Consider the following 19989-nt stretch of genomic DNA (forward strand, 5'->3'; position numbering starts at 1 on the left):
TGTTTCCTTGTTAAGTTTTTGTCTGGAAGATCTGTCCAGTGAAGTCAGAGGGGTGTTAAAGTCCCCTACTATGACTGTATTGTTCTCAATCTCTCCATTAAAGTCCTCTAGAACAGCGTTTCTCAACCTGTGGGTCGCGACCCCTTTGGCAGTCGAACGACCCTTTCACAGGGGTCACCTAAGACCATCCTGCATATCAGATATTTACATTATGATTCATAACAGTAGCAACATTACAGTTATGAAGTAGCAACGAAAATAATTTTATGGTTGGGTCACAACATGAGGAACTGTAAAGGGCCAGAAGGTTGAGAACCACTGCTCTAGAAGTTTTTTTATATATTTACGTGCACCTATATTGGGTGCATATATGTTTACGAAGGTTATATCCTCTTGTGAGATCGATCCCTTTAGTATTATGTAGTGACCTTTGTTGTCTCTTGTGATGGCCTTCATTTTAAAGTCTATTTTGTCAGATATGAGTATTACTACTCCAGCTTTTTTTTTTCTTTTCTATTTGCATGGAAAATGTTTTTCCATCCCTTCACTTTCATCCTGTGTGTGTCTTTTGTTTTGAGATGGGTCTCTTGTAGACAACATATAGTTGGGTCATGTTTTTGTACCTATTCAGCTACCCTAACACCTTTTGATTGGAGCATTTAATCCATTTATATTTAGGGTTATTATTGAGAGGTACTTATTTATAGTCATCTTCATTCTGTACGGCTAGGTTTCTCTGCCTTTTCTTCTTCTCAGCAATCCCTTACAGAAATCACTTTAGCATTTCTTGTAATGCTGGCTTGGCGGTGATAAACTCCTTTAGGCTTTTTTTGTTGTTGTTGGGGAAGCTCTTTATTTGACCGTCTACTTTGAATGATAACCTTGCTGGATATAGTAATCTTGGTCTCAGATCCTTGCTTTCCATTACCTTGAGTACTTCATGCCTTCTGGCCTGTAGAGTTTCTGATGAGAAATCAGGTGTCAGCCTTATGGGAACTCCTTTGTAGGTAACAGTTTTTTGTGTGTGTTTTTCTCTTGCTGCCTTTAAGATTTTCTGTCTTTAATTTTTGGCATTTTCATTATGATGTGTCTGGGCATGGGTCTGTTTGGATTCTTCTTGTTTGGGGTTGTCTGTGCCTCCTGAACTTGTGTGACCTTTTCCTTTACCAGGTCAGGAAAATTTTCTACTATTATTTCTTCAAACACCTTCTCTATTCCTTACTCCCTTTCTGGCACACCTACTATTTTAATATTGTTACATTTCCCATTGTCCTAGAGCTCCCTTAAGCTGTCCTCCTGTTTTTTTACTTGTTTCTTTCTTTTTGGTTCTTTGATTGATTTTTTTTTCTTTTTTAAAAAATATTTATTGTTTAGATTATTACAGTTCCTCTATTTCCCCCCCCATAGCTCCCCTCCACCCAGTTCCTACCCCACCCTCTGCCCTTACTCACCCCGCACTGTCCTCATCCATTGGTGTTCGATTTTTGTCCAGTCTCTTCCCACACCCCCCCCCACTGCTTTCCCCCTGAGAATTGTCAGTCCACTCCCTTTCTATGCCCCTGATTCTATTATATTCACCAGTTTACTCTGTTCATCAGATTTTTTATTCACTTGATTTTTAGATTCACTTGTTGATAGATATGTATTTGTTGTTCATAATTTTTATCTTTACCTTTTTCTTATTCCTCTTCTTAAAGAATACCTTTCAGCATTTCATATAATACTGGTTTGGTGGTGATGAACTCCTTTAGCTTTTTCTTTATCTGTGAAGCTCTATATCTGACCTTCAATTCTGAATGATAGCTTTGCTGGGTAGACTAATCTTGGTTGTAGGTTCTTGCTATTCATCACTTTGAATATTTCTTGCCACTCCCTTCTGGCCTGCATAGTTTCTGTTGAGAAATCAGCTGACAATCATATGGGTACTCCCTTGTAGGTAACTAGCTGTTTTTCTCTTGCTGCTTTTAAGATTCTCTCTTTGTCTTTTGCTCTTGGCATTTTAATTATGATGTGTCTTGGTATGGTCCTCTTTGGATTCCTTTTGTTTGGGGTTCTCTTCACTTCCTGGACTTGTAAGTCTATTTCTTTCACCAGGTAGGGAAAGTTTTCTGTCATTATTTCTTCAAATAGGTTTTCAATATCTTGCGCTCTCTCTTCTTCTGGTACCCCCATAATTCGGATGTTGGTACGCTTGAAGTTGTCCCAGAGGCTCCTTACACTATCTTCATATTTTTGGGTTCTTTTTTCTTTTTTCTTTTCTGGTTGGATGTTTTTTACTTCTTCGTACTTCAAATCTTTGACTTGATTCTTGCGATCCTCTACTCTGCTGTTGGATCTCTGTATATTATTCTTTATTTCAGTCAGTGTATGCTTCATTTATAGTTGGTACTTTTTCATATCCTCGAGGGTCTCACTAGATTTATTGAGGGTCTTCCTAAATTTATCAGCGGTCTCATTAGACTTATTGAGGGTCTTACTAAATTTTTCGGCAGTTTCTAGAAAATTCTTGAAAAACCTTAAAACCGTGGTTTTGAACTCTATATCCAGTAGTTTGCTTTCCTCCATTTCTGTCATTTGTGACATGTTTCTTTGTCTCCGCACTTTGGCTGCTTTCCTGTGTTGATAGAGTGGTTTTCTGTGCTAGGTGTCCTACAGGGCCCAGTGGCTCAGCCTCCCCAATTACCTGAGGTGGACACTCTTGGTGTACCCCTTTGTGGGCTTTGTGCACAGTCTTGTTGTAGTTAAGCCTTGACTGTTGTTGGTATCACTGGGAGGAATTGACCTCCAGGCCAATTGGCTGTGAGAATCAGCTGTGTCTATGGTGGGAGAACTTCTGTACTGGAGACACCCTTATGGGGCAAGACTTGTTTCAGTGGGGCTTTGGTGCTCACTGAGTCTGCCCCCTGAGTGTGTCCCTTATGGATTTGAGGAAATGTAATCTGGATGGTCCCACTCTGACCATTGGGTACACTGGCACTTGGATCTCTAAGGAGGTGCTAATTTAGCCTCTGCCTGAGGCTACCCAGCAGGAGCTACAGAGGGATCTGCAGATTCCTCTTCTTTGTTTGGTATTTGGAGGTGTCCAGATGAGGCCCAGCTGTGAAGCAATTGCAATCTGCTGTGGGGCCTTGGACCTTCTTTTGGATGATCTGGGTCTCTCTGACTCAGCTGCAGTTTGTTAGGTAATTTTACATTGCCAAGGGCCAGGCCATTCATATGCAAAAGCCTCTGCACATAGCTGGGGTGGGGTGGGGTCTCAGAGAATCAACAGGGCAGAGCAAACAGCTCTGGCTGATCCTCAGTCCTGCCCTAAGAGGCCCCTGGTCTCAGTGTCCCACGTTAATCGCTGCCAGCACCTCTGAGAGAAAGCCGCCCTCGAGTTCCGCCCACTGCCAGACAGTCCAGTTTCTCCCCGTATGTGTCTGGGTCCCCAGAGACTCGCCCGGAACTGGAATTCAGAGCAGTCAGGAGCTTGAGACTCCCTCCCGATTGGAAAAGACAACCGCGTTCTCAGTTGCCAGCCCTTTCCACATGCGCCTCCGTACCTCTGCACTTTACTTCCGCACCTCCTCTGAGTCTGTGTGCTTTTCTCTTTCCTTCTAGTTGTAGAATTTCCACTCAGCCAGACTTCCTGTGGTTCTGGATGATGTCCGTTTTGTCTTTTAGTTGTAGTTTAGAAGTGGTTGTGCAAGGCAGCAATTTCAGGTGTTTACCTATGCCGCCATCTTGGTTTCTCTGATTGAGTGATAGTTTCAACTTTGTCTTCTAATTCAATGATTTGATCCTCAGCTTCCCCTAATCTGCTCTGTATTCCTTCCAGTGTGTTGTGTTATGTCATTCTTTTATCTCAGACTGTTCTTTTTTCATAGTTACTATATCTTTTTTCATATTGTTGAGCATTTTTACCACCATTACTCTGAACTCTGTTTCAGATAAATTTCTTATCTCTGCTTCATTTATCTCTTCTCCTGGAGAATTTGCTAGTTCTTTCATTTGAGGGTTGTTCCTTTGTCTCTTCATTTTGACTGTCTGTTTGGGTTTGTGACTATGTTTTAGGTAGATCCTCTACACTTCTCAATCTCTAGTGCAGGACAGTACTAAAGGTTGTTTCTTACAAATTGGATCAGGCAAAGACTCAAAGCCTCTACAGACTTGAATTGCCCCCAGGCAATCATCCTCAGGTGTAGTGAGTTTTTTCAACAGGGTGGGGCTGTTGCTTCTGCCTGGAGGCTAATTGTTACTTTTAATCTCTTAAGTGGCCTCAGAGCAAGGGTTTTTAATAGGTTGTGTTGACTCTCTTCTCCCCAGGCAAGGCAAATGTCTATCTGGGAAATATGTCCTCCACTGTGTGAGGGAATGACTCAGCCCAGGAAACTTGAGGTGTCTGCTTTCTGAGCTTTATCTCCCCCGAGTCCCCAGTCCTGGTTCTGCTCTCACAGCTTCAGTCCACTTTACTCTCCCTCTGCCAGAGCACAAGGTGGGTGGCTCCACAAGGATTTTTTATGCATTGGCCCTTCAAGGGGGTGCCTGAACTTTCAGCTGCCACTCCCTGACAGACAGCACCCCACTACTTTTCACAGCTAGATGTTATGTGGGTACCCTCCTCAGTTTGGTGCTCTCTGCTGGGGAGCCAAGATTGGGGATTAGATCCCAGAGTTCTCAGTGGCACCCCACCACAGCTGATATGTCTCTCCGGGACTTCAGTTGCTGTCTGTCCGCGCCTGGCCAGCATGCCTCCACCCTTCCTACCAGTCTCTATGCTGTCTCTACCTTCAGTCCTCGGGTATCAGGGTTCTCTCCTGTGAGTTTTCCATTGATTATTCAGGAAGCCTTTCCATTTTTCAGTTGTAATTCCAGCTTGTTCCTGGGAGCATGTCCGTGCAGCATCCACCTCCTGTGCTGCCATTTTTAATTCTTTTCCACTGGTGTATTTTCAAGCTCTGTTAGAACTTCTGATGAATTAACCCTCTTTGTCACAGTAATATTCTGTGTTCTGAAATCTACTTTGATGTGTACCTACTCCCATTTTCTTTTTAGTGTTTGCATGTGTTAATAGAGTCTGATTCCATTTTTTATGTCTTACTGCTGACAACTTCCTTAAATTCACCCTTCATTTTCCCCTCTTGCCCCACACCTGATCAAGACAATAAGAAAGCTTGCATGTTCTCTCTCATTGGTGCTCGTGGGAAGTTTAAACCATGCAAGCCCTAGTCCACAAGTAGAACTTCCACCTGGCCCACCCTCTAACCACAATAAACATCAAAGAAAAATACTTCTCCTTGCTCTCTCAAGTCATTTTAGGAATAGCTTGGGAATCTTTCCTGCTCTCCCCAGAAAGTCTTAAGTCAGATTTCATCTTGACATTTGGACCAAATTCGGAGTGAGTAGGGGCATTGATCTTATCCTCACATTGGATAACCTATAAGACAGCATGGTACCTATATTTTTCATCTTTTTATATTTCTTCTGCCTGTGTTTTTACATTTAATATGTGTTTTTTACACACATAGTTGAATATTCCTTTTCATTTCAGATATAGAATAGGCAACATTAGATGTTTTACTTGGTTTTTATTTCTATGGTTAACATTTTGAAGAGATATGTTATATTCATTTTTGCTTTCCATCTTGATGATACTGAGGCCATTTATAATAACTGTTCTAAAATCCTTACCTGCAAATTCAACAGCTCTACCTTTTTTAGATCTGTTTTTATTGACTTATTTTTACTATAGACTATGAGTTTTTTCCTGTTTATGGGTCATAATTTTCTTGTTTCTTCATATGCTTACTAATTTTTTGATTGGACATCAGACATTATCAATTTAGTGTTGTTGAGTTTAGATATGGTTGTATTTTCATAAAGAGTATTGGTCTTTTTATGAAAGACTGCGTTGCATTTGTGGCAGCCATAGAACCACACCACTAGGACCTCCTTTCAAAAAACAACTTGACATTCATGTGCATGCAGTGTAGTACCTTGACAGCCTCCAATTTTGAGCATCTTCAGGATGCTCTTTGAATGTTGAACCAAACTAGGGTCTCCCAAGGGAATCTCCATCCAATGTCTGAACACTGAGGGGATAGGCCATTTCTGTCCATATGGGATATCTTTGATGGATAATCTTTGCTTCAGACTGCTCTGTTAGGTTGGTTTTTGGTCACCTCTGCATAATGGTCTGAGGCTCTCCCTTCCCAATCCTGTTAGCATCTGCCTTTCATTCTGCAGGTATCAGATCTGATAGATTTCTATGTCCAATCTTACTTCTGTCTTTTAAAAAAAATATATTTTTATTGATTTCAGAGAGGAAGGGAGAGTGAGAGATAGAAACATCAATGATGTGAGAGAATCACTGATTGGATGCCTCCTGCACATGCCCCTTACTGGGGATAGAACCTGCAACTTGGGCATGTGCCCTGACCAGGAATCGAACTGTGATCTCCTGGTTCATAGATCTACGTTCAATCACTGAGCTATGCCAGCTGGGCCTTACTTTCTTCTCTTCTCTTCCATAGATGTCACCTTTAAGAAATCTATTATACTCCTAACTCCATCTTAGCTTTTCCATCCTGGAGAACCCAACAGATATACAGCAATTATATGTGGATTCGCTTAACCCTTTCTATGCTTTTGTTTACATTCTTTTATGGCAAATCTTACAAAGTCTTTCATCTTTGGCAAATCCAACCTCATTTATTAAGTGTGGCCTTTCTATGGTGTCTATTTAATGTCCATCCTATATATTAACAAGTTCTCTCCACTCAGGCTAGAGGAAACTAAAATTATTTCTCGTACAGTAGGCCATGGGAATTGTCTTAAAACACTATGATAATTGTGTTTTCCTTGGAACATGTCCTTGTCTAGTTTTATGGAGTTTTTACCTACATAGGTGCAGACTTATATTTTAGCTAAAGACTCAAGGGAAACTCTTTCTCTGCATAGCTCCCTTTTGGGGGAAAGTGTGTTTTATATATTCTAGCCACCTTACTCTTCTTGAGTGACAACATTGGTCCCCTCAAGTCAGTAAATTGCTAAGTTCTTTTTGGATTAATTTCTCTGTACTAAAATCTGGACTGGGCCTTCAGATGAAACCCTGGAATGAAGTAGAGTTAATCTCATTTGTCTCTATTCTCTCCAGAATCCAGATCTGTGCGGCCTATTGTTCAATATCTGAAAATAGTTTTGTCCAGTTTTCTAGTTGTTTCTTGTAGAAATATAATTCTAGCCTCTGTTATTTCCTCAGGGCTATAAGCAGAAGTCTTGAATTATAAAAATGAAGGTAAGGCCCAGATGGCTTAATAATGACTTTCATGAAGGATTTAAGGAAACAATAGTACCAATCTTACAAAAATCTGTAAGAAAACAGATGAAGATGAAACATCCCATTTGTTTGATATGGCTGACAACAATTCTGATAAAAACTTTTCAAGGATATTTCAAGAAAACTACAGACTACTTTCTTTGGTAAAATTATGCATAGCTTGGCTCAGTGGTTGAGCATCAACCTATGAATCAGGAGGTCACGGTTCGATTCCCAATCAGGGCACATCTCCAGGTTGCCGGCTCAGTCCCCAGTGTGGGGCATGCAGGAGGCAGCCAATCAATGATTCTCTCTCATCACTGATGTTTCTATCTCTCTCTCCCTCTCCCTTCCTCTCTGATATTTTTAAAATCACCCATAACAGCTTACTAAAATATTAGCAAACCAATTTCAGCAATCTATAAGAAAGTTAATGTGCTTTGTTAAAATGGGGTTCAAATCAGGAGTCTGAAGTTGATTTAAAATTCAAATTAATCAATGAGATACACACAGTAACAGATTTAAAAAGAAATATAATATGGTCATTTTAACAGATACAGAAAGAGTATATATTAATATTAACACCCATTCATAATAAAACTGTTGGAAAACTAGGAAAAGGAGAGAACTTTCAGAATCTAATTAAGAGCACTTATAGAGACCCAAGATATTGGAGGAGTATGTGGAAGCTACAAACTCCTCCAAGGAACAAACTGGAAATACAACCAAATTATAAAACAATCATCCTGAATAATCAACTAAAAACTAGCTAGAGATGAGTCTTATAACGAAGGATCTATATAAGAAGCTATATTGAGACTGATTGGAAGGGTGGAGAAGCAAAAAGGGCTGGTCCTGTTACCATGGGTGGCAGCTGACGATCCAGAGGGATATCTGACTTGCAGGCGGTTCCACCTGAGAAGCTGGGGTCTCAACCCAAAGCCATATGCTTCAACCCAGAGCATTAGAACCTGGAAGAGGTGACCATTTTACATCAGTCTGTGAAAAGCAGAGGGGTTTCTGTCCAGCAGAAAGAGATGGGAGTCCACTAAAGACAATGGTATCCTCTTAAAGGATCAACACAAAATTTTGTTCACAGCTACTTATCCTGGGCTCTGGTGAAGGGAGGACAGAGTGGACGAGAGTCACATGAGGAGAGACTGAGGTTCGTGGCTCTAAGGAGAAAGCCGAAGGGAAAGCTCCAAAGATCCTTGTGCTGAGTCATTCTCCTATACTGCAGATGCCATCTACTTGGGTGTAGTACTTCCCTCTTTGTGGCATCAGCCTGGGTGAAAGCAATAGCCCCACTCTCTAGATTCCCTCTCACCATACCCTGTGGAGCTTATACCCTGCTGAGGAGTACAGCAGAAGCTCTTTCAGTGATGGAGCCTAACAGGCAGGTAGAAGCCAGCAGAGGCAGATCCAGGGTGCCTTGGAACTTTTGCTGACCTGCCCTCAGGCCTGATGCTGATAAAAGCTGGCCTTAGTGCGCAGCTTGGTCTTTTCCACATGCACTCAGGACCGGAAGAGACAACACAAACTGTGGATCACTTGTAGCTCCAAACAGGTTTCTGAGAGCAGTCACAGGCAGTGTCATATATTAGCCTGCACCACAGTCCCCCACAAAGAGGCCCAGAACCAACAACCCAGTGGCCAGTTTTAAACAACATCAGAGAAGGATCCAATAAGCTCCACAAGCAGAATATCCAAAGGGAGATCTTGGCAGGCACCAAAACCTGCTAAGATGAAGTCTGCTTCATTTGGTCAGCATCTGCACAGCAGCTTACATGCCTTGGTCAGGGCTGAGTCTCAACCCTACTCACAAATGGGCTAATAGTCATCAAGACTCAATTAAAACCGAAGGATCCACATAACCCATACGAGGGACATTTCTGGAGCACTCAGATCAGGTGATCAAGGAGACAACCACTGGATCCCACCTATTACATAATGCCATTCCATGAAGACTGGGAATTGTAGCAGACCTATCTAATACATATAACAAACAAAAAGAGGCAACCAAAATGGGAAGACAAAGAAACAAGCCACAATGACAGAACAGGGGAAATCTTCAGAAAAAATAGCTAAATGAAATAAACAATTTATCAGATACAGAATTCAAAGTAATGAATATAAGGATGCTCAACAGCATGAGCAGGGACATAGAAACCATAAAAAAGGGAACAGTCATAAATGAAGAATACAATATCTGAAATAAAGAATTACTGGAAAAAATGAACAGTAGGCTAGATGAAACAGAGGACTGAATCAACAATTGGAAAGACAAGGTAGAATAAAACAACTAATCAAACCAGCAAAAAAGAAAAAAAGTTTGAGAAACAGTATTTGGGTCCCCGCTGCAGACACCACTCCAGGCACGCAGTGAGGCAAATGCCAGAGGGACCTCAAGCACATCCCCCCCTCCCCTCCCCTTCCCCCTGCTGCAGACACCATCCTGGACCACCCAGTGAGGCAAAAGCCAGTGGGAACTCAAGCACCTGCAGCTGACACCTGTGGGACCAGCTCAGTGGGGAAAGGGAATACAGCTCAGAACAAGGACACTCAAGGCAGACCCAGCCTCTGTGTGCTAAGAAGTTTCCGACCACTGGACTACTAAGGGTGCTTCAATCTCTCAGACCACAGTCAGGTTGCCCAGGGTCAGAAAGGGACAGTGACTCACATTCACCTGCATTAGAGTCGCTCCCAGGAGACCCAGGATAGACACACCAAGGGTCCAGATTCAACAACATCAGAGAAAATCCAGTGAACCCCACAAATAGCAGACCCAAAGCACATGTATAACAGCTGGAACAATGACATTGGGGTTGAACCTCTGTTTCCAGTCAAGATGGAAGAGTAGGACAATGCTGTGCTTGCCTCCTCCCATGACCACACATCAAAATTACAACTAAATTATGTATTAACTGTCATTGAGAATCACCTGAAGTCTAGCTGAACAAGAAGTTTTATAACTAGGGATATATAGAATAAGTCATGTGGAGACTGGCAGGATGGGCAGAGATGCATAATGGGCTGGTGCTTCACCCATGTCTGATGATTAAAAATTGGGAGGGATATCTCAACTGCAGGGAAAAAAACTGCAGAAAAAGAACTAAACAAAATGGGAGACAAGCAATCTACCAGATACAGAGTTCAAAACACTGGGTATGGGATGCTCAATGAATCTCAGTGAGAACGTCAATAAAGAGACAGGAAACATAAAAATGTAGATAGAAAATATAAAAAAGAACCAGTCAGAAATGAAAAATACAGTAACTGAAATGACTATATTAGAGGAAGTCAACAGATTAGATGAAGCGGATGATCAGATCAGCAATTTAAAAAATGAGGTAGCAGAAAACACCCAATCAAAACAAGAAGAAAAGAAAATTAAGCAAAATAAGGATAGCTTAAAGGGCTTCTGGGACAGCATCAAGCATAAAATCATTCACATTATAGGGGTACCAGTAGGAGGAGAGAGAGAGCAAGGGGTGGAAAAATTATTTGAAGAAATAATTATGGAAAACTTCCATAAGCTGGTGAAGGAAATAGACATACAGGCCCAGGAAGCACAGAGAGTCCCAAACAAGATGAACCCAAAGAGGCCCACATTAAGAAACATCATAATTTAAATTCCAAAGTTTAAAGACAAAGAGAGAATCTTAAAAGCAGCAAGAGAAAAGCAGTTAGTTACCTACAAGGCTGCTTACATAAGACTGTCAGCTGACTTCTCAACAGAAACTTTGGAGGCCAGCAGCAATTGGCAAAAAATATTCAGTGATGAAAAGCCTACAACCAAGATTACTCTACCCAGCAAAGCTATCATTTAGAATCAAAGATAAAGAATCCCACAGAGAAGAAAAAGCTAAAGGAGTTCATCGCCACCAAACCAGTATTACAAGAAATGTCAAAGGGACTTCTTTAAGAAGGAAGAAAACTAAAAAAATATGAATAATAAAAGGGCAATAATTACATACCTATCAATAATCACTTTAAATGTAAATGTCACTGGGTGGCTTAATGGATAAGAAAATAAGAACTTTAAATATGCTGCCTACAAGATACTTACCTGAGATCGAAAGACACAGAGACTGAAAGTAAAGGGATGGAAAAAGATATTTAATGAAAATGGAAATGAAAAGAAAAAGCTGGGCTAGCAATACTTACGTCAGACAAAATAGACTTTAAAATAAAGGCTATACCCAGCAATTCCACTTCTGGGTATTTATCCCAAGAAATACAAAACATTAATTCAAAAAAGACATGTGCATCCATATATTCACTGCAGCATTATTTACAACTAGAGGCCCAGTGCACGAAATTCATGCATGGGTAGGGTCCCTAGGCCTGGCCTGGCAATCAGGGCCAATCAGGGCCTTCCGGCTGCCAGCCAGGGCCTTCCTTCCCTGGCTGGCAGACCGGACCTTTCTTCCCCAGATGCCAACTGCCGGATGGGGCCTTCCTTCATTCCGCACTGCCCCCTAGTGGTCAGCGCACATCATAGTAAGCGAGCGATCTCCCAGTTGAACTCCTGAGGGGCGCTTTGCATATTAGCATTTTATATATATAGATAGCCAAGATATGGAAGCAACCTAAGTGTCCATCAATAGATAAATGTATTAAAAAAAAGTGGTACCTAATTTAATGAAATATAACTTGGCCATATAAAAGAATAGAATCATGCCATCTGGAATAATATGGATGGACCTAGAGGGTATTATGCTATGTGAAATAAGTCAGACAGAGAAAAGACAACCACCAAATGATTTACTTGTACATGTAGATTTTTAAAAACAAAGGAATAAACAAAACAGACTTATAGGCACAGAGAACAGATTGATGGTTGCCAGAGGGGAGTTGGTCGATGGGTGAAAAAGGGGAAGGGATTAAGATGTAATCTATCTTTCTCTCTCTCTTCCTCTCTGGCATCAATGAAAATATATTTTTTTGAAAAGAAGTACAGCCCTAACCAGTTTGGCTCAAGGATCCCGGGTTCAATTCCAGTCAAGGGCAAGTACTGTGGTTGCAGGCTACTCCCTAACCCGAGCCCTAGTCAGGGTGCATGCAGGAGGCAACCAATTGATGTGTTTCTCTCACATGGATGTTTCTCTCTGTCTTTCCCTGTCTTGTATGTTAGGGAAAAAAAAAAAAAAATCAATGGAAAAATATCCTTGGGTGAGCATTAACAAAAAAACAAAAAAAAAAGAGAGAGAGAGAAAGAAACCAAGATGGCGGCATAGGTAAACACCTGAAATTGCTGCCTTGCACAACCACTTCTAAACTACAACTAAAAGACAAAACGGGCATCATCCAGAACCACAGGAAGTCTGGCTGAGTGGAAATTCTACAACTAGAAGGAAAGAGAAAAGCACACTGAGACTCAGAAAAGGTGTGGAAGTAAAGTGCAGAGGTACGGAGGCGCACGTGGAAAGGGCTGGCAACTGAGGACGAGGTTGTCTTTTTCAATCGGGAGGGAGTCTTAAGCTCCCGACTGCTCTGAACTCCAGTTCCAGGCCAGTCTCTGGGGACCCAGACACATACAGGGAGAAACTGAACTGTCTGGCAGCGGGCGGAACTCGAGGGCGGCTTTCTCTCAGAGGTGCTTGCAGCGATTACCGTGAGAAACTGAGACCCAGGGCCTCTTAGGATAGGGCTGAGGATCAGCCAGAGCTGTTTGCTTCGCCTTGTTGATTCCCTGAGACCCTCGCCCCACCCAAGCTGTGTGCAGAGGCTTTTGCATATGAATGGCCTGGCCCTTTGCAATCTAAAATTACCTAACATACAGCACAGCTGGGTCAGAGAGACCCAGAACATCCAAAAGAAGTCCCAAGGCCCCACAGCAGCTTTCACTGCTTCACAGCTGGGCCTCATCTGGACACCTCCAAATACCAAACAAAGAAGAGGAATCTGCACATCCCTCTGTAGCTCCTGCTGGGTAGCCTCAGGCAGAGGCTAAATTAGCACCTCCTTAGAGATCCAAGAGCCAGTGTAACCCAGTGGTCAGAATGGGACCATTCAGATTATAACTCCTCAGGTCCATAAGGGACACACTCAGGGGGCAGACTCAGTGAGCACCAAAGCCCCACTGAAGCAAGTCTTGCCCCATAAGGGTGTCTCTAGCACAGAAGTTCTCCCACCATAGACACAGCTGATTCTCACAGCCAATTGGCCTGGAGGTCAATTCCTCCCAGTGATACCAACAACAGTCAAGGCTTAACTACAACAAGACTGTGCACAAAGCCCATAAAGGGATGCACCAAGAGTGTCCACCTCAGGTAATTGGGGAGGCTGAGCCACTGGGCTTTGTAGGACACCTAGCATAGAAAACCACTCTATCAACACAAGGAAGCATAAAAAATGCGGAGACAAAGAAACATGTCACAAATGAAAGAAATGGAGGAAAGCAAACTACTGGATATAGAGTTCAAAACCACAGTTATAAAGTGTTTCAAGAATTTTCTAGAAACTGCCGATAAATTTAGTGAGACCCTCGAGGATATGAAAAAGGACCAACTAGAAATGAAGCATACACTGACTGAAATAAAGAATAATATACAGAGATCCAACAGCAGAGTAGAGGATCCCAAGAATCAAGTCAAAGATTTGAAATACAAAGAAGCAAAAAACACCCAACTGGAAAAACAAAAAGAAAAAAGAATCCAAAAATATGAAGATAGTGTAAGGAGCCTCTGGGACAACTTCAAGCGTACCAACATCCGAATTATGGGGGTGCCAGAAGAAGAGAGAGTGCAAGATATTGAAAACCTATTTGAAGAAATAATGACAGAAAACTTTCCCTACCTGGTGAAAGAAATAGACTTACAAGTCCAGGAAGTGAAGAGAACCCCAAACAAAAGGAATCCAAAGAGGACCATACCAAGACACATCATAATTAAAATGCCAAGAGCAAATGACAAAGAGAGAATCTTAAAAGCAGCAAGAGAAAAACAGTTAGTTACTTACAAGGGAGTACCCATATGATTGTCAGCTGATTTCTCAACAGAAACTATGCAGGCCAAAAGGGAGTGGCAAGAAATATTCAAAGTGATGAATAGCAAGAACCTACAACCAAGATTACTCTATCCAGCAAAGCTATCATTTAGAATTGAAGGTCAGATAAAGAGCTTCACAGATAAAGAAAAAGCTAAAGGAGTTCATCACCACCAAACCAGTATTATAAGAAATGCTGAAAGGTATTCTTTAAGAAGAGGAAGAAGAAGAAAAAGGTAAAGATAAAAATTATGAACAACAAATACATATCTATCAACAAGTGAATCTAAAAATCAAGTAAATAAAAAATCTGATGAACAGAGTAAACTGGTGAATATAATAGAATCAGGGGCATAGAAAGGGAGTGGACTGACAGCTCTCCGGGGGAAAGGAGTGTGGGGGTGCGGGAAGAGACTGGACAAAAATCGTACACCTATGGATGAGGACAGTGGGGGGGGGGGGGGAGGGCGGGATAAGGACCGAGGGGGGGGTGGGAACCAGGTGGAGGGGAGCTATGGGGGGAAAAAGAGGAACAACTGTAATAATCTGAACAATAAAGATTTATTAAAAAGTAGTACAAATTGGTAGTTACAAAATAGTCATGGGGATATACGGTACAGCATAGGGAATGTAGTAATTAATACTGTAATAACTACGTATAGTGTTAGATGGGTACTAGATTTATTGGCAAGGTCCCTTCGTAAGTTATATAAATGTCTAATTACTATGTTGTACACCTGAAACTAATGTAATATTGAATGTCAACTATAATTTAAAAATAAAATATTATTAAGTAATACAAATAAATAATATTTTTATTTTAAAAATAAGTAATATTATAATAACTTTACATTATGTCAAATGGGTACTAGACTTATCAGGTTGATTCCTTTGTACTTTACATAAATGTCTAATCTTATACACCTGAAATGAATATAATATTGTTTGTCAACTGTAATTGAAAAATAAACAAAATTTTAAAAAATATTAAAAGCTTTGAGATAAACTTAAAGATACAAAAGACTAATACACTAAAAATAATAAACCACTGTACAAGAATTAGAGAATTAACTCAAATGGAAAGGTATAATGATGGACTGAAAGACAATATTGCTGTAATGTTAGTTTTCATCAATAAAAATCCTAGCACATTTAAAGGAATCTACAAATTGATTTTAAAATGTATTTTAAAAAGAAAATGACCTAGAATAGCCAAAACATTTTTAAAAAGAAGAAAGTTAGAGGACTTACTCTGACTTCAAGACTTATTATAGCTTGGCTGAGCGCCAATCCATGAACCAGGAAATCATGGTTCAATTCCCGGTCAGGGTACATGCCCGGGTTTCAGGCTCTATTCCCAGTAGGGTGCATGCAGGAGGCAGCTGATTAATGATTCTCCCTCATCGTTGATGTTTCTATTTCTCTCTCCCTCTCCCTTCCTCTCTGAAATCAATAAAAACATATTTTTAACAAAGACGTATAATAAAGCTAAAATAATCAAAGACCACATGGCATTGATAATAGGACTTAAAACATATCAAGGGAAAGAATAGTCTAAAAATAGACTGACACAATTTATGATAAGATTAACAGAGCAATTTCATTCAACAAGTGATGAGACAAATTGATATCCATATGAAAGAAAACAGACTATCTACCCTTACTTTACATTATAAACAACTCCTAACATGAGGTGGGCCACAGAACTAACATTTCTAAAAGAAAATACAGAGAACTATCTTCACAACCCGGGAGAAGACAAATATTTGTTTGATAGGTCAAAGAGATAATTATAAATGAAATAATAATAAACTGGACTTCATCAAAGTTAAAAACTTATGCTCATTGAAAGACACCATTAAAATGAATAGGCAAGCCTCAGACTAGAGGAACTTTTGCAATACCTATAACAAACAAAATACTTCTATCCAGACTACATAAAAAAATTCCTATTATTCAAGGTAAAAATATATTACCCAATAAGGAATGGGTAAAACATTTAAATAGGCCCCTCTGTAGAAGATATTAAAAGCATTTGAAAAGGTTTTCAATATAAACTGACTGCAAAAATATACTTCCATATCTTTCAGAATGACCAAAATGAAAATATTGATAACAATCAAAATTCTCATATATTGCTGGTAAAAGTTTAAAATGGTGCAGTAACTTTTAAAAACTGACTGTTTCTTAAAAAAGTGAAATTTATACTGCCTTTTGAATGAACAATATCAACTGCTAGGTGTCTACTGAGAAGCACATACATGTCCATAAAAGTGCATTAGAGTATGTTCACAGTAATTTATTCACAATAGCCCCAAACTGGAACATTTCAAATGTCTATTATTAGGAGAGACATAAATAAACTGGTGAATTCATATAATTGAATACTATTCTACTATTAAAATAAACTACTTATACATGCAAAAATGTGTATAAATCTCTCAGACATTAAGCAGAGTGAAAGAAAGTATACATGAAAAAGATCTAGAATAGACAAAACTAACTTATGCTGGTAGAAATCACAACTGTGATTGTCCTAGTGGGAGGGACTGACTTGGAAGAGGCTTGATGGAATATAATAGGCTAATGGAAGTGTCCTTTATTTTGACTGGGGCATGAGATACATGGCTTTTATTTCTCTCAGAACTCAAAGAGCTTAACACTTAAGATCTCTATGTACTTTATACCTACAAACATGGAGTGAATTCTTGGTAAGGTAATAGCAACTAGTATCTGTATGCACTAAGGCAACAAAGAAAGCACTTACATGGGGAATGATATTCAAACTAAATTTAGACTATAGAGCTATGGAAGGCAATCATGTATAGGCTGTTCAAAGATCTCAAGCCTTAGGAAGATGGCTAGTAACAAAAACACCAGAAAATAATAGGTGTTGGTGAAGATGTGGAGAAACTGGAACCCTTATACATTGCTGGTGGGAACGTTTAGTTGTGCAGCCACTATGGAAAACAGCATGGCAGTTCCTCAAAAAATTAAACAGAATTACTGTATAATCCAGCAACTCTATTCTGGTTTTATACCCAAGAGAACTGGAAACTGACTCAAATAGATATGTGTACATCCACTTTTGTAGCAGTATTATTCACAGAAGCCAAAAGGTGGAAGCCATCCAAGTGAGCATTGACAGATGAATGGATAAGCAAATTGTGGTATGTACATACAAAGGAATATTATTCAGCCTTCAAAAGGACATACATACTACAACATGGGTGAACCTTGAGGACATTATATTAAATTAAATAAGTCAGTTGCAAAAAAGGACACATACCATATGATTTCTGTTACATGAAGTACCTCAAGTAGTCAGATGCACAGAGATAGAAAGTAGAATGGTGGTTGCCAGAGCCAAAGGGGAGGGGGAAATGGGAGTTATTGTTTAATGAGTACAGAGTTTCAGTTCTGCAAGATGAAAATATTTCTGGAGATAGATGGTAGTAATAATTGCATTAATGCCACTGAACTATATGCTTAAAAATAGTTCAGATGGTAAATTTTATGTATTTTACCACAATTAAAAAACATATATATCCCTAAAAACATTCAAAGATGTCAACTACCTGAGTTCACTGTTCTTTATCTGTACAGACTCACCTAAATAACTCTGACTTGAAAAAATTCTCTCTGTTGTCCATAGTTCTTTTCCTTCTTCCAACTTGCGGATCATATCAGGTTTAGTCATGTGAAACCCTGATAATAAAAAAATGAGACATATTTCCAGGCTTTTTATTCTGTTCCACTAATCTATATGTCTGTTTTTATGCCAGTACCATGCTGTTTTGATTACTATATCTTTGTAGTATAGTTTGATATCAGTTAGCATGATTCCTGCCTTATGATCCAGCAATTCCACTTCTGGGAATATATCCAAAGAAATCTGAAACACGAATTCAAAAGAATATATATGCACCCCTATGTTTATAGCAGCATTATTTACAACTAGAGGCCCAGCGCATGAAATTTGTGTACTCAGAGGGGTCCCTTAGCCTGGCCTGTGCCCTCTTGCAGTCTGGGAGCCCTCAGGATGTCTGACTGACGGCTTAGGCCTGCTCAGGAGCTGGCCTAAACTGTCAGTCGAACATCCTTAGCACTGCTGTGGAGGCAGGAGAGGCTCTCGCCACCGCCGCTGCACTCCCTAGCCGTAAGCCCAGCTTCTGGCTGAGTGGAGCTCCCCCTGTGGGAGTGCAATGACCACGAGGGGGCAACTCCTGCGTTGAGCATCTGCCCCCTCATGGTCAGTGTGCGTCAAAGCGACAGGTCATTCCACCATTTGATCGATTTGCATATTAGCCTTTTATTATATAGGACTAGTGGCCTGGTGCACGAAATTCGTACATGGGGGGGAGGGTCCCTCAGCCTGGCCTGCACCCTCTCCAATCTAGGACTCCTTGAAGGATGTCCTACTGCCGGTTTACAGGGATCGGGCCTAAACTGGCAGTTAGACATCCCTCTCACAATCTGGGACTGCTGGCTCCTAACTGCTCACCTGCCTGCCTGCCTGATTGCCCCTAACCACTCTGCCTGCTGGCCTGCTTGCCCCCAACTGCCCCCGCCGCAGGCCTGCTTGCCCCCAAATGCCCTCCTCCGCCAGCCTGATCACCCCCAACAGCCCCCTGTGCCAGTGTGCTCACCCCCAACTGACCCCCTGCCGGCCTGCTCACCAACCATCCCCCCAATGGCCTGCTCACTCCAAACTGCCCCCGCACAGTCCTGATCACCCCCAACTGACCCCCACTGACGGCCTGCTCACCCCCAACTGGCCCCCCTGCTGGTCTGCTCACCCCCAACTGCCCCTCCCACCAGCCTGATCACCCACAACAGCCGTCCCATCCTGGCCTGATCACCCACAACTGCCCTCCCCTCTTGGCCTCTAACCGCCTCTACCTCGGCCCCGCCACCATGGCTTTGTCCAGAAGAACGTCTGGAAGGTCTCCTGGAAGGTCTCCCAGTCTAATTAGCATATTACCCTTTTATTAGTATAGAGGCCTGGTGCACGGGTGGGGGCCGGCTGGTTTGCCCTGAAGGGTGTCCCTGATCAGGGTGGGGGTTCCCTTAGGGCATGAGGTGGCCTGGGCAAGGGGCTTATTGTGGTTGTTTGCAGGCCAGCCATGCCCCCATGGGGTGAGGGGCCCCATTAGGGGGCGTGGCCAGCCTGGGTAAGGGGCTGAGGGTCATTTTCAAGTTGGCCACAGCCCCTTCAGGGTGGGGGTCCCGCTGGGGTGCCTGGCCAGCCTGGGTGAGGGGCTGAGGGCTGTTTTCAGGCTGGCCACGCCCCCCGGCGACCCAGGCCCCGAGCCCCTCCTTGAGTGGAGGCCAGGGCCAGCTGGAAACCTGGGTTGCCCCCGGCGACCCAGGCCCCCAGCCCCTCCTTCAGCGGCAGCCAGGTGGGCGGGAAGCTTGGCTTCCTCTGTCGCCAGGGGCAACCCAAGCCTCATGCTCACTCCAGCTCCATGGCCGCTGCCATCTTTGTTGGGTTAATTTGCATACTCGCCCTGATTGGCTGGTGGGTGTAGCAGAGTGATGACCAATTTGCATTTTTCTCTTTTATTAGTGTAGATAGTCAAGATCTGAAAGCAGCCCAAGTGCTCATCAGTAGATGAGTGGATAAAAAAGCTGTGGTACATCTACACAATGGAATACTACTCAGCTGTAAAAAAAAAAAAAAAGAAATCTTATCTTTT

General features: G+C 41.7%; 1 protein-coding gene across 4 annotated transcripts in view; it reads right to left on the reverse strand.

The window, feature by feature from the left end:
- ZNF382 (zinc finger protein 382) overlaps nt 1-19989 on the reverse strand; it is a 53705-nt gene that overhangs the window by 27589 nt on the left and 6127 nt on the right. For 3 of the 4 annotated variants that reach the window (XM_070398427.1, XM_070398426.1, XM_070398425.1), the window contains exon 4: nt 17903-17998. The exons of the other annotated variant lie outside the window; for it this stretch is intronic. In XM_070398427.1, the coding sequence (XP_070254528.1) occupies nt 17903-17998 (96 nt within the window). The remainder of the gene's footprint in view (nt 1-17902; nt 17999-19989) is intronic. 4 annotated transcript variants of the gene reach the window in all.

Source organism: Myotis yumanensis, unplaced genomic scaffold (genome assembly GCF_028538775.1).
Source record: "Myotis yumanensis isolate MYYU_CA2020_CCGP unplaced genomic scaffold, mMyoYum1.0.hap1 SCAF_18, whole genome shotgun sequence".
NCBI lineage: Eukaryota > Metazoa > Chordata > Mammalia > Chiroptera > Vespertilionidae > Myotis > Myotis yumanensis.